Source organism: Cebus imitator, unplaced genomic scaffold (genome assembly GCF_001604975.1).
Source record: "Cebus imitator isolate Cc_AM_T3 unplaced genomic scaffold, Cebus_imitator-1.0 Scaffold497, whole genome shotgun sequence".
In the NCBI taxonomy this organism is placed as follows: Eukaryota; Metazoa; Chordata; class Mammalia; order Primates; family Cebidae; genus Cebus; species Cebus imitator.
The window spans coordinates 1,540,398-1,556,100 of record NW_016107812.1 but is presented as its reverse complement, the minus strand read 5'-3'; the positions used below and the strand labels follow the sequence as shown (position 1 = coordinate 1,556,100).

At 41.0% G+C, this 15,703-nt stretch overlaps 1 protein-coding gene across 5 annotated transcripts in view; it reads right to left on the bottom strand.

The window, feature by feature from the left end:
- The window catches only part of ZNF140 (zinc finger protein 140), a 21,547-nt gene extending 6,131 nt beyond the window's left edge, over nucleotides 1-15,416 (bottom strand). Inside the window, exons 1-5 of one of the 5 annotated variants that reach the window (XM_017513655.2) lie at nucleotides 15,179-15,416; nucleotides 14,919-14,975; nucleotides 13,054-13,180; nucleotides 12,715-12,813; nucleotides 6,496-6,657 (exon numbers count right to left, since the gene is read on the bottom strand). In XM_017513655.2, coding sequence (XP_017369144.1) covers nucleotides 6,496-6,657; nucleotides 12,715-12,813; nucleotides 13,054-13,180; nucleotides 14,919-14,927 — 397 coding nt within the window. In that variant the 5' untranslated portion in view covers nucleotides 14,928-14,975; nucleotides 15,179-15,416. Of the gene's footprint in view, nucleotides 1-6,495; nucleotides 6,658-12,714; nucleotides 12,814-13,053; nucleotides 13,181-14,918 lie in introns of all 5 variants that reach the window. The other 4 variants (XM_017513656.2, XM_017513657.2, XM_017513661.2 and 1 more) reach the window with 4 other exon arrangements.
- Between the last annotated feature and the right edge of the window lie 287 nt (nucleotides 15,417-15,703).

Genomic DNA, 15,703 nt, shown 5'->3' with positions numbered 1-15,703 from the left:
AAAAAAAAAAAAAAAAAAAAAGTCCAAAACTGAAAAACAAAGAGATAAAATATTGAGGGAAAAAAAGGAACAGATGATCCAAGAACTGTGGAACAACTACAAGTGGTGTAATACATGCATAACAGTAATACTAGAAAAAAAGGAGGAACAGAAACAGTATTTGAGGAATTAATGAGTGTCATAAACCAAACCACAGGTCCAGGAAATACAGAGAACACCAAGCAAGATAAGTTCCCTTTCATCCCCCTGCCCAAACACCACTGCAATTAGGTATATCATATTCCAGTTTCAGAAAATCAAATATAAAGAAGTCAAAGGACAAAAAAAACCTTACCTATAAAGGAACAAGGCTGAGAATTACAGTAGTCCTCTCATCAGCATTTCAGTTACCTTTGTTCAGTTTCAACCTTTGCTCGATATTTAAAAGTATTAAGTAGAAAATTGCAGAAATAACTCATGTTTAAATTGTACACCGTTCTGTGTAGTGTGCTGCTCCATCCCACCTGGGATATGAATCATCCCTCTGCCTAGCCTATCTATGCTGCGTATGCCACCCACCTGTTAGTAGCTGTCAGAACACCTGGTACGGTATTGTAGTGCTCATGTTCAGCTTACCCGTATTTTACTTAATTATGGCCCCAAAGCACAAGGGTAGCGATGCTGGCAATTCAGATATGCCAAAGAGAAGCTATAAAGTGCTTCCTTAATGTGAAAAAATTTCTTCTCCACTTAATAAGGAAAAAACCCCTCATATTCTGAGGTTGCTAAAATCTACCGTATAATGAGCCTTCTATTCATATAAGGAAAAGCAATTCAGCTAGTTTTGCTGTTGTACCTCAAACTGCAAAAGTTACAACCACAGTGCATAAGTGCTTAGTTAAGATGTAAAAGGGCCAGACAAGGTGGCTCATGCCTGTCATCCCAGAACGTTGGGAGGCAAGACAGGAGGACTGCCTAAGAGTGCATGAGGCCAGAAGTTTGCAACCAGCTAGGCAAGACATTGAGTACCTGTCTCTAAAAAAATTGTTTTAAATTCACCAAGTGTGGTGGCATGCACCTGTGGTCCCAGCTACTCAGGAGGCTGAAGTGAAGGATTGCTTGAGCCCAGGAGCTCAAGGCTGCAGTGAGCTATGATAATACCAGCCTGGGTGACAAAGTGAGACCCTGTCAAAACAACAACAACAACAACAACAAAACAACAAAAATCATGGAAAAGGCATTAAGTTTTAGGGTGGAAGACATGAACAGAAACATATTCTAACCAATTGCAATCAGGTTCAATACTATCTGCAGTTTCAGGCATTCCTCGGAGGTTATAGAAAATATCCCCTGAAGATAAGGGAGTGAAATATTTAAAGTGCTGAGAGGGAAAAAAAACTCACCAGCCCACAATTCTGTAGTCTGTGAGATTATCCTTCAAAGGTGAAGGAAAAACTACTCTTAGAAAAATAAAAGTTTTTTTGTTGTTGTTGTTTTTTTTTTTTTGAGACGGAGTTTTGCTCTTGTTACCCGGGCGAAATATGATATGGGTCAGAAACTCAGACCTACATAAAGAAAGGAATAGCATTTAGGAAGAAATAAGTAAAAGTAAAATAAATATTTTCTTTATTTTTTAAAAAGACAGGGTCTTGCTCTATTCCCCAGGCTAGAGAACAGTGTTGGGATTATATCTCACTACAGCCTCAAATTCCTGGGCTCCAACAATCCTCCCACCTAAGCCTCTCAAAGTACTGGGATTACAAGTGTGAGCCACTACACCCAGCCATATTTTTCTTATTCTTAATTAACCTCACAGATAACAGTTTGTTCAAAATAATAATGTATGGCCGGGCATGGTGGCTCACGCCTGTAATCTTAGCACTTTGGGAGGCCAAGGCAAGCAAATTGAGCTCAGGAGATCGAGACCGGCCTGGGCAACATGGTGAAACCCTGTCTCTACTAAAATATAAAAAATTAGCCAGGCGTGGTGGGGTGTACCTGTAATACCAGCTACTTGGGAGGTTGAGACAGAGAATTGCTTGGACCTGGGAGGCAGAGGTTGTAGTGAGCCAAGATCGTGCCACTGCACTCCAGCCTGGGCAACAGAGTGAGACTCTGTCTCCTAATAACAACAACAACAACAATGTATTTTGTGATTATAGTTTACATATAAGTGAAATGAAGGACAACAGTGATGATAAGGACTGGAGGAAATAATTAGAAATATTATAAGGTACTTGCACTACACATGAAGTGGCATAGTATTATTTGAAAATAGGCTTGGATTATTTATAAATGTAGGCTGGACATGGCGGCCTAAGCCTGTAACCTCAGCACTTTCGGAGGCCAAGGCAGGTGGATTACTTGAGGTCAGAAGTCTGAGACCAGCCTGGCAAAACCCCGTCTCTACTAAAAATGCAAAAAAATTAGCCAGGCATGGTAGCATGCACACCTGTAATCTCAGCTACTCCGGAGGCTGAGGTGGAAGGATCGCCTGAGCTAGGGAGGTGGAGGTTTCAGTGAGGTGAGATCATGCCACTGCATTCCAGCCTGGGCAACAGAATGAGACTCCGTTTCAAAAAAAAAAAAAAAAAAAAAAAGTATATTGCAAACTCTAGGACAACCACTAAAAAAAGAAGTATAATCAATATGCTAAGAAGAGACAATGAAATCATATAAAATGCCCAATAAAAAACAAAAGAGGGCTGGGCACGGTGGCTCACGCCTGTAATACCAACACTTTGGGAAGCCAAGGCGGGCAGATCACCTGAGGTCAGGAGTCCCAGACCAGCCTGGCCAACATGGTGAAACCCTTTCTCTACTAAAAATACAAAACTTAGCCAGGTGTGGTAGCAGGCATCTATAATCCCAGCTACATGGGAGGCTGAGGCAGGAGAATCCCTTGAACCCAGAAGGCAGAGGCTGCAGTGAGCTGACATCACATCACTGCACTCTAGTCTGGGCAGCAGAGTGAGACTCCATCTCAAACAGATACGTGCACACACACACGAGGTTAGATATGGTGCCTCATGCCTGTAATCCCAGCACATTGGGAGACTGAGGGAAAAGGACCTCTTGAGCCCAGGAATATGAGACAGCAGGAAGCTTTGATTGTATTACTGCACTCTAGCCTGGGCAACAGGGGAGACCCTGTCTCTAAAAAAAATTTTTTTAAATAAAGCTCAACAGTCTAAATACACTAAATTAAGACATTGTCAGAGTACATCATAAAACAAGACCCAACTATGTGTGGTGTACCAGAAACCTAGTTTAAATATGAAGATGCATATAGATTTAGAATGAATACAGAAAGGTATACCATACTAACACTAATCAAAAGAAAGCAGGAGTAGCTAAATTAATTTCAGACACAGCAGACTTCAGAACAAGGAAAATATCAAGGATAAAGAAGAACATTGCATATTGATAAAGGGGTCAATATGCCAAGAAAGAAAGAAATAAAAATCCTTAGTGTGGGCTGGGCGATGTGGCTCACGCCTGTAATCCCAGCACTTTGGGAGGCCGAGGCGGGCAGATCACGAGGCAGGAGTTTGAGACCAGCCTGGCCAATACGGTGAAACCCCATGTCTACTAAAAATACAAAAATTAGCCAGGTGTGGTGGTGCAAGCCTGTAGTCCCAGCTACTTGGGAGGCTGAGGCAGGAGAATCACTTGAACCCAGGAGGTGGAGGTTGCAGTGAGCCGAGATCGTGCCAGTGCACTCCAGCCTGGGCGATAGAGCAAGACTCCATCTCAGAAAAAAAAAATCCTTAGTGTGTATGTGCCTAACAAAAGAACATCAAAATACTAGGCAAAGACTGACAAAACAGGAAGAAGAAATAGATAAAAGCCCTATTATAGTTGGGGACTTCAATACCCCTCTTTCAGAAATGAACACATCCAGCAGGCAGAAAATCAGTAAAAATATAGCTGAACTTAACAGCACCATCAGTCAACTGGTATCAACAGACTACTTCATTCAACAATAGATTACACATTCGTCTCCAACTCAAGAGACATTCACCAAGACAGACCCTATTCTTAGTCATAACACACATCTTAACAAATTTCAAAGAATAGAAATCATATGTGTGCTGTCAGACCACAATGGAATGAAACTAGAAATCATTAACAAATCTCAAAACACATGGATATTGAACAGCATACTTCCAAGTAACATGAACAAGAAATCTAAAAAGAAATTTTAAAATATTTTGAACTAAATGAAAATGAAGCGAAACTTACTAAAATCAGTGGGATGCAGTGAAAGCAGTGCTTAAAGGAAAACTTACAGCATCAAACTAATAAACTTTTAAAAATGTACATCATCTACCCTCAATATTAGGAAATTTTAAAAAGAGCAAATTAAAGGAAGAAGAAAATACAAATCAGAGCAAAGAGCCCAGTTGCAGTGGCTCACACCTATGATCCCAGCACTATGGGAGGCCAAGGTAGGAAGATCCTTTGAGGACAGGAGTTCAAGACCAGACTGGACAACATAGCAGGACTCTGTCTTTACAAATAGAAAATAAAATATTTAGTCAGGAGCGTTGGCATGTGTCTATACTCCTAGCTACCTAGAGCTAAGGCAGGAGGAAGGCTTGAGCCCAGGAAATTCAGGTTACAATCAGCTATGATCGTGACACTGCATTCCAGCCTAGGTGACAGAGCAAGATCCTATCTCAAAACAAATAGAGCAAAAAATAGATGAAATTAAAAATAGGATATTAATAGAGAAAAGCAACCAAATTAAGCTGGTTCTCTGAAAAGATAATTAAAATCAGTAAGCTTCTAGCCAGGCTAACTAAGAAAAAAAGATGACACATATTACTAATAGCAATGAAAGGGGGCATCAGTACAAACTTCATGAACATAAAAAGGATAATAAAGGAATACCATAAACTCTATGCCCACAAATTTGATAACATAGATAAAATGGATGAATTCCTTGAAAGACATAAATTGCCAAAGCTCACACAGTAAGGAGGAAACTATCTTAATAGGCCTTTATCTAGCAAAGAAATCAAATGAGGCTGCATGCAGTGGCTCACACATATACTCCCAGCACTTTGGGAAGCCAAGGTGGACAGATTGCTTGAGCCTAGGAATTCAAGACCAGCCTGGGCAACATGGTGAAACCCTGTCTCTGCAAAAAATACAAAAAATGAGCTGGGCATGGTGGAGTGTACCTGGAGTCCCAGCTACTTGGGAGGCTGGGGCGGGAGTATCACCTGGACCCAGGGAGGTTGAGGCTGCAGTGAGCCATGACTGTACCACTGTACTCCAGCCTGGACAACAGAGTCAGATCCTGCCTCAAAAAATAATAATAACTTTCAAAAAAGAAAACATCAGGGTTCACTGGAAATTCTACCAAACATTTAAGGAAGAATTTATACCAACCCCCTCAATCTTTTCCAGAAGACAAAAGCTGAAGGAATATATCCTAACTGAGGCCAGCAATGCCCTAATATCAAAACCAAAGGAATTACAAGAAAATGACAAAACAGTATCTCTCATAAACAAAAATATAAAAATTCTCAACAAAATATTAGTAAATTGGCCAGGCACGGTGGCTCACACCTGTAATCCCAGCACTTTGGGTGGCTGAAGTGGGCAGATCACGAGGTCAGGAGATCGAGACAATCCTGGCTAACATGGTGAAACCTTGTCTCTATTAAATATACAAAAGATAGCCAAGCATGGTGGTGAGCGCCTGTATTCCCAGCTACTCAGGAGGCTGAGGCAGGAGAATCATTTGAACCCAGGAGGCGGAGTTTGCAGTGAGCCAAGATTGCACCACTGCAGTCCAGCCTGGCAACACAGCAAGACTCCATCTCAAAAAATAAACAAACAAAAAACCAAAATATTTGGAAATTTAATCCAACAATGTATAAAGGGAATTATACTCCATGACCAAGTGGAATTTATCGCAGGTATACAGGGCTGGTTCAACATTTGAAAATCCGTTAATGTAATCCATCACATCAACAGACTAAAGAAGTAAAATCACGACTGGGTGCGGTGGCTCACATCTGTAATCCCAGCACTTTGGGAGGCCGAGGTAGGTGGATCATGAGGTCAGGAGTTCGAGACCAGCCTGGCCAAGGTAGTGAAACCCCATCTCTACTAAAAATACAAAAATTAGCCCGGCATGGTAATCCCAGCTACTCAGGAGGCTGAGGCAGGAGAATCGCTTGAACCTGGGAGGCAGAGGTTGAAGTGAGCCAAGATCATGCCACTGCACTCTAGCTTGGGGGACAGAGCAAGACTCTTGTCTCTGGAAAAAAAAACAAAAAAAGAAAATCCCATGATAATGTCAACAGAAGCAATCAAAGCCTTAGCAGAATCCAACAACCAATCATGATAAAAAAGTAAAATCACATGACAATATTAATCATTCACTGCTGATGGGAATGCAAAATGGTACAATCACTTTGGAAGACAGTTTGGCAGTTTCTTACAAAACTAAATATATTCTTACCATATGACCCAGCAGTCACATTCTTTGGTACTTACTCAAATGAAATGAAAACTTATACCCATACAGACACAGATGTGCTTTCTTCAAAATTGTCAAAACTTTGGAAACAACCAAGATGTCCTTAAGTTGGTGAATGGATAAGTAAACTGCAGAACATGTAGACAATGGAATATTACTCAGTCCTAAAAAGAAATGAGCTATCAAGCCATGAAAAGATATGTAAGTAATTTAAATGTGAGTAAATTAAATCTATAAATATGTAAGTAAATTAAATCTGCTCAATGTGTTATTATGTGAAATAAAGCATTTTGAAAAGTTACATTACTGTATAATTCCAACTCGCCGACATTCTAGAAAAGGCAAAACTATGGAGACAGTAGCAAAATTCAGTGGATGCCAAGGGTTAGGAATGGATGATTAGGCAGAACACAGAGAATTTTTAGTGCAGTGAAACTATTCTATGTAATATGACAATGGTGAATACACCTCATCATACATTTGTCCAAAGTCATAGCATGTACAACACCAAGAACGAACCCCATGGACTATTGCTCCAAGAGTAAACCATGCACTTTGTGTGATAATAATGTGTAAGTGCAGGTTCATCTACTGTTGTAAGCATATCACTGCAGTGCAGAATGTCAGTTACAGGGAAGTTGTGTAGGGTGGGGAGAGGAAGATATGGGATCATTCTGTACTGTCTGCTCAATTTTGCTGTGAATTGTAATGGTACTAAAAAATAAAGTTCATTATTGTTATTTATTTATTTATTTAGAGACGGAGTTCAACTCTTGTTGCCCAGGCTGGAGTGCAATGGTGCAATCTCAGCGCACCACAACCTCCACATCCCAGTTCAAGCAATTCTCCTGCCTCATCCTCCCAAGTAGCTGGGATTACAAGCATGCGCCACCATCATGCCCAGCTAATTTTGTATTTTTAGTAGATAAGAGTTTCTCCGTATTAGACTGATATCAAACTCCTGATGTCAGGTGGTCCGCCCGCCTCGGCCTCCCAAAGTGCTGGGATTACAGGCGTGAGCCACCACACCCAGCCAAAGTTCATTATTTTTAAGAAACATCATTATAATATTTGCAGGAAAAAATCTAGAAAGACTGAGGTGTGTTTTTTGTTTTGTTTTGAGACAGAGTCTTGTTCTGTTACCAAGGCTGGAGTGCAATGGCATGATCACAGCTCACTGCAACCTCCACCTCCCGGATTCAAGCAATTCTTCACCTCAGCCTCCCAAGTAGCTGGAATTACAGGTACTTTTATTACTGTTATTTTTGTAGAGACTGGATTTCACCATGTTGGCCAGGCTGGTATTGAACTCCTGACCTCGTGATCTGCCCACCTCAGGCTCCCAAAGTGCTGGGATTAAAGGTGTTAGACACTGTGCCTGGTCATATTTTTTATTTCTATAATAAAGATTAAGAGATACAGGGCCGGGCATGGTAGCTCATGCCTGTAATCCCAGCACTTTGGGAGGCCAGGGTGGGCAGATCACAAGGTCAGGAGTTCAAGACCCGCCTGACCAACATGGTGAAACCCCACTCTACTAAAATACAAAAATTAGCCAGGCATGGTGGTGCACACCTGTAATCCCAGCTACTCGGGAGGCTGAGGCAGAAGAATTGCTTGAAACCAGGAGGTGGGGTTGCAGTGAGCTGAGATCGTGCCACTGCACTCAAGCCTGGGCAACAGAGCAAGACTCCATCTCAAAAAAAAAACAAGAGATATATAAATATACAAATTCACTAACATTCCTGTAAAGAAGCAATATAGAAAAGAAACTGGGAAAGTTGCTTAATAAACAACAACAGGTATGCAGGGATTTTACAAAGAAAATTCAATTTTTTTTTTTTTTTTTTTTGAGACAGAGTTTCCCTTTGTCACCCAGGCTGGAGTGCAATGGTGTGATCTCAGTTCACAGCAACCTCTGCCTCTCATGTCAAGCAATTCTCCCGCCTCAGCCTCCTGAGTAGCTGGGACTACAGGAATGTGCCACCACACCCAGCTAATTTTTGTATTTTTAGTAGAGATGGAGTTTCACTATGTTGGCCAGGCTGGTTTTGAACTTCTGACCTCGTGATCCACCCATCTCAGCTGGGATTACAGGCATGAGCCACCGTGCCTGGCAATTCAAAATTTTATGAAGCTGTGCAGATCACTCCTAAATGTCTACTTTAGTTCAGCATCAGCACCATCTGGTAGTTTGTTAGAAATGCAAATTCTGGCTGGTCTGAATGCAGTGGTCTTTACAACTAATTGATTACAACTAGTTATAGATTTCTTTGTTTCTCCTCCACTCCCACTGATTTTTTTGACTAGCCAAAAAAAGAAAAAAATGCAAATTATTTGTTTCCACCCCAACCTACCACTTTAGAATTTCCAGGGTGGGGCCTAGGAATATTCATTTGAAACCTCTTGAATATGATACTCAATTGCCTACTGGATTTATATCCTCGTATCCCACAGAGACCAAAAACTCAAGTCTCAAATTAATATAATCTTCCCCTCCCCTACAAACTTGCTGATTCTTGTTTTACTAAGGAAATAATAATACCACCAAAAAGAGTAATGTCAATCATGACTTCTCAATCTTCTTCATGGCTATCATCTAGCCAATCACCAGGTCCTTTTGAGTCTACTTCTTTAATTTATTTCCAGTCTGTCTACCTCCCTCGGCTCCCTGGATACCTACACAGTTCAGGTAATGATTAGATTTAGACTAGGTTGCAGCAGCAACTCTTAAATGGTAGTCCTGTTTAAATAATTCAGAGACAAAAAAGGTACAGGGGTAACACAAATACAATAAAATGTTAATCATTAAATATATAACTAAGGCTGTATAGATTTGAGCAAAGAGAAAGATAAAAGGGAATTGAGAACCTAGAAACATACAGACACAAAAAGTGACACTTAACTAATTTCAAAACAGTGAGGAAAACGATTGATATGTCAATAAATGGTACTATGATAACTAGAACTCCATACAGAAGATACTAAAGTTGACTACTAACTCACATGACAAAATAAAGTGAACCATAGATCTAAATGTGAATGGCAAAACAAGTAGGCTTTTTTAAAAGAAAATATAGGAAGATGTCTTCATCATAATTCCTTAGTAGAGAAAGAGTTCTTAAACAGGCTAAAAAAAATACTAAACATAAAGGAAAAGATTGATACATCTGGCTACACTAAAATTAAGAATTTCTGTCCATCAAAAGAAGCTATGAAGGTTAAAAAAAAAAAAAGCTACATGTGAAAGATTTTGAAACATATAATTAGCAAAGGATTATCTAAAATATATAACTTCTACAAATCAATAAAAGAATACAATAGATAAATAAGCAAAAATCTTCACAATGCACTTCGCAGATGGAGATACCTAAATGTTCAAAAAAATATGAAAAGGTGCTTAACCTCATCAACAGTCTGACTGCCAGTTTAAACCACAAGCTATCACTGTACACTCTTCTGATAGGTGAAAATCATGACATCCAACAGGCACTTACTTATTGTGTTTGTGGGAGTATAAATCAGTAAAGGGTCTTTGGAAAACATTCTGGCATTATCTAGTAACACAGAAAAGGTGCATTATCCTCTAACTTGGCAATTCCAGTCCTACATATATATCACAGAGAAACTTATGCCAATATTTATCAGATACAGGCACAGTAACAACACTGCTTGCAATATCTCTAAATTTGCAAACAACTTAAGAATCCCCCAGGCCAGGCGCGGCTCAAGCCTGTAATCCCAGCACTTTGGGAGGCCGAGGCGGGTGGATCACGAGGTCAAGAGCTCAAGACCATCCTGGTCAACATGGTGAAACCCCGTCTCTACTAAAAATACAAAAAATTAGCTGGGCATGGTGGCGCATGCCTGTAATCCCAGCTACTCAGGAGGCTGAGGCAGGAGAATTGCCTGAACCCAGGAGGCGGAGGTTGCAGTGAGCCGAGATCGCGCCATTGCACTCCAGCCTGGGTAACAAGAGCGAAACTCCATCCCCCAAAAAAAAAAAAAAAAAAAAGAATCCCCCATTAGTAAAATGAATAAATTGTGGTATACTTACTTGTACAATGAAAAAAAACTATTAGAGCAATTACATTAAAAATGTTTTAAACTTTTTTAAAAATAGGATCTTGCTCTGTTGCCCACGCTGGAGTGCAGTGGCACAATCATAGTTCAAACTCCTAGGCTCAAGTGGTTCTCCTGCCTCAGCTTCCCAAGTAGCCAGGACTATGGGCACATGCCACCATGCCTAGCTAGCTTTTTAAAAAATTCTGTAGAGACAGGGTCTCTCTATGTTGCCCAGGCTTGTCTTAATCGCCTGGCCTCAAGTGATTCTCCCAACTCAGTTTTCTAAAGTATTGGAATTATAGGCATAAGCCACCATGCACAGCCAAAAACGTGTGAAAAGTAATTTGGAGACACAAATCAATATAATAAATACATTATAAATCTTTCTATATAAAGTTCACAAACACACAAACCTATAGTGAATAGAAATGCAAACAGCTGATGAAACGATAAAACCAAGGAAGCCACTTTACCATAAAAGGACATAGTTACCTATATTGGAGGATTAGGATGAGCACACAGAAGCCTCAAGGAACCTAGCAGTGTTGTGTTTGTTGACCTTGATTACAGGGGTGTTTGCCTTATAATAATTTATTAAGCTGTACATTTATGTTCATGTATTACTTCTGTGTGTCATATTTCACAATGAAAAGAATTTTCAAAATACTGGAAGGAACACATAAAAATTTCAAGACTCTGTTAAGTGCTTGTAGTAGAATTGGAGGCAACTTCCATGTTTTCCTTTTTCCTCACTTCCCTTGTACATGCTTTTATTGGTTTTATTTTTAATCAAAACGGACATTTTTCCTCATTCACTCACACTTAAAGTTTCCCCGCACTTGTTCCACCTCATGACTTCAGCCCACATTAGTACCTCCTTTACAAATCCTTCCTACATTCTCCTAAGGGACTCTATAGCATTTCATATTAACTACCACTACTCTCCTTAAAGCTACAGCTCAGTTTTCATGGCACCTGTTTCATCAGTCCTAAGCTGCTGCCTCCTAGAATGTATGCATTCCTCCTTTTCCTCTAAAAATCAGTGTACCTTCATTAAACATTTGCTAAGAATCAACTACATAACTTGCAGAACTTACAAAATTCTGAATTTACAGAATTCTATCACCTTTTCTCCAAAACTGACCCTTTTTCTGTCTTTTGTTTCTCTACTACTATCTGTATCCAAATTATCGAAGCTTAAAACACCAACAGGAAATTTCTTTTTTCATTGCTGAACTACTAATTTGAGGATATCTAATGCAAGTTATTTAGACACATCACTAGACCATGAATTCCTTTATAGTTATTATACTTTTGTATGTCCTCTAGTCTCTGTAGCACTTAAAAGAAAGTCTTAAGAAAGATTTGACAAGATTAAAATTTCTGTAGATATTAAGAGTGCATGTGAAGGAATAAATAAACATCAGTTAATGAGTTATGAGTTAATTCTTCCAAGATGATTAAATAGAAAAGCAATATGTGTACTTTTTAATTTTGTTTTTTATTTTTTTCTTTCTCAGGTTGAATTTAGGCAATACAAATATATGTCAATTTGAAGAAAGAAAGGAAGGAAAAACCAAAAAGAAATGAAATTAGACCAGACAGAACAATGGAAACAAAAAAGGTATCTGTGAGAAAGTATAAGGTGAGAACTGGTTGAGTATGTTAGCTGTTAAGTAATATAGAAGAAAAAAAAAGAGAGAATTGGATATGAAGCAGTCCTTTATATCCAATTCTGTGGGTGAAACTTCAGTCTTTATATCTTTTTTCTTTAAGGGAAGATTTTCCAATCAACATATTAAAAAGTATTGCTTGCCAGGCACGGTGGCACACACCTGCAATCCCAGCATTTTGAGAGGTCGAGGCGATCACCTGAGGTCAGGAGTTGAAGACCAGCCTGGCCAACATGGTGAAACCCCATCTCTACTAAAATTACAAAAAAATTAGCTGGGCATGGTGGCAGGCACCTGTAATCCCAGCTAGTATGGGAGGCCGAGGCAGGAGAATCGCTTGAACTAGGAGGTGGAGGTTGCAGTGAGCCAAGATCGAGGCATTGCACTCCAGCAACAAGCAAAACTCTATGTCTTGAAAAAAAAAAAAAGTACTGCTTTCTCATTGACTAATTGGGTTGTTTTAAAAACAACTTCCCCATCAGCTTCTAATTCACTCACCTGAAAACAGATCTCTTTTCACATCCCTTTTCCCCAGCCAGGGTTCTTTCCCTTGCTCTAATAAGGAAACCACATCTGGCTTAGAAATGGAAAGACCTGCTTGCAGAAAATGAAATAAATTGAAAATCAATCCTTGAATCCTAAGAGGGGCCACAAAAGAAATGTCAGATTAAGTTTTTAAAATGTCTTAAAATAAGGTGCAGTTACGTCCCCATCTTAAAAACTAATTTTAAGAAACCCCATACCTCCCTTGGGAATACTCAGCCAGATAATTATGATTTATAACAGCCACCCTAAAAGTCAAATTTTGACTTGAGGGAGGTGAAGGGGAATACTTACCCAGTGAGACCAGATGGCCATAGTTCTCCAACATTACACATCTGTACAAATCTCTTTGAGCAGGCTGAAGCCATTTCCACTCCTCCTGGGAGAAGTCTATGGCCACATCTCTGAATGTCACTGAACCCTGAAATGACACAGATATTTGCAATGCCGGCACCCTTGTCCCCAAACTCCCTTATTAAGGAATAAAATGAGTATCACTGTAGAGGTTAGACAATGTGTCTAGTAACAATGAGTTTTCAGAATTCTGAGTAATTATATAATGAAGAGCCTAGCTTTTGTGTTTCATTGTATAACTGGAAAAAAAGGAAAAAAAAAAACGTAAATTCTCTCAGGACAGATAATTTACGTTTTTTTTTTACGTTTTTTGCGGGAGTCGCAGGAACTGCGTCTTCAGAAGCCATGAATAACATGGATTTTTAATATTGATTGTAAAAATTCTTAAGATTTTGTAGTATTCCTTTATGTTTAATAAGCAATATATATTTTCCTTAATACCAGCCTATTTGAATATAATTCAACCAGAATTTCTTCAGAGTAATAACTGGCTACAGCAGATAACAGCAGCACCCTTCAAACGGAGCATACAGTCTCAAGTTTGTCGCAGTCATCCCTAATGCTGAAGAAATACCTGTGAAACTTAATGGTAATTTTAGCAATGTCATAGAACAAGGCAAATAAGCAATAAAGAATGTTGATTCTGCAAGAAGAGAATGTAATAGCTCTCAGGACTGAACTTAAAGCACTTTCCCTCAGAGTTAGGGGGAATAATATATAAGCCCTTTCTTTCCAGCCTGGTTTTGCACCACTTGAGTGATCCACATTAATCTATAAAGCATGAATGGGAATTTAAAACGTCTCAAACTAGTAGCACCCTCAGATGTAAGGCAGTTACATTTTACAGTTTTGAAGTCTAATAAAAAAGTGATTAAAGACTGTTGACTAATAAAGCAACTGTTTCCTAAACAGCAAGATCTGCAGCAGAGGTGGAAATCAGATTCCCCAGCAAAACTCAGAGAGCCTCTGAATTTGGAGACAAGTATGACAAAAAATAGGACAAAGAAGTGGAACTGAAAATGAGGGACTCATTTTGAATAGCGGACCCTGTTATCCCCACCGCTGTGAAGCACAATTACCAGCCAAGCACTTGGCCCCAATCAAAATAAAAATAAGTGTTCCTTACTCAAGAAATGTAATGTCATGTCTGAAAAATGAGCTATGGGTTCAGAGATTCTGTTTTGCTCACTTCTGCATCCTCGAGACACAGAATGAGTTGTGCATTAGAATCACTTGGAAAGACTGTTGGACTGCTGGGCCAAATTCCCAGTTTCTGATTCAGAAGGTCTGGGATAGGGCTCAAGAATATTCATTTCTAGTAAGTTCTCAGATGCTGATACTGCTGGTCCAAGGATCAGTGAGAACCACTCAAAGTAGAGGTTCGGTAAACACATAATAAATGAATGAAGGGGCACTGGAGTAACATAAGGCACTCCTCGTTCTAACACTGTGGAAAGAGGAGGCAATGTAACAGCTGGCATCCTACCCTCTCACCCTAAAACGCACCAGCCAGGTCAGAAACCCCGCGCTATCTGGATAGCGTTCTTTCACTCTCTCTATGCATACTTAAGTACAAACAACTGAAAAGGAGGAACAGGGGACAGGGTCCTGGGTTCTGCTAGGCAGGTAGTTTTAGAAGAAAGCAAGCCACGTCCCAACTCCTGAAAAATACTTCACAGAGAAAAGAGGAAGCAGGCTGAGTGGACTGGCTCCGCTGCATTCCAGCCCGGACATCAGGAGGAGACCCTGTCTCTCTCTCTCAAAAACCGTGTGTACAGACACGTATATATGTATCATCAGCTTACCTGAGACATAGCTCACAGAAGGGACCGAGGAGATCAGAAAAGTGTAAAATGGCAGACCTGGCAGAGAGAGAACGCAGCCCTGAGCGAACGGGCCAGCCAGGCCGAGTTCCAGTCACCAGATCCCCCACGGGGGATCCCCGCGGCCGCTGCTCCCTCCTTCCCACGCAGAAAGCGGGGCGCCCTGAGGCATCGCGCTTGGACCACTGACGCGGGTGGGCGTTCTCTTCCCGCGACGGCGCTGCCTCCCCAGAACCCCTCACCTAACAGCGGCCGCAGGAAAACGCGTTTCACTGGTGCTTTCGGCCAGGTGGGCGTAGCGTTCCGGGGCTCCGGACCCGGTCAACGCCCGGGGTCATCCGGCGCAGACAGGGCGGGCCCCTTCCCTTGGCCACAGTGAACACAGGCCAGACTCTCGGCACCGCCCCCGAGGGCCCCACGGCGGGAGTCGCAAGAACTGCGTCTTCAGAAGCCTCGGGGACGTCACCCCAACCAGCCGCCGGCCTCAAGAAACTACACTTCCCAGAAACCACGGCGGCCCTGCGCGCAAGGGCATTGGGCTTTTTTCCTACTGGAGCTCCCAGAACGACTCGCTGCCACGCCCAGAACGCCAGGAGACAAAGAACCAGGGCCTGGGACGACTACAATTCCCAGAAAACCCCGCGGCCGGGCGGAGAGAGCATAGGGCTTTTCTCCCAGAGGGTCTCGGGCCACGCCCAGAGCCAAGAAGCAACGCGACACTCAGGCCACTACACTTCCCAGGAACAACCGTGGCCCCCACGAGCGAG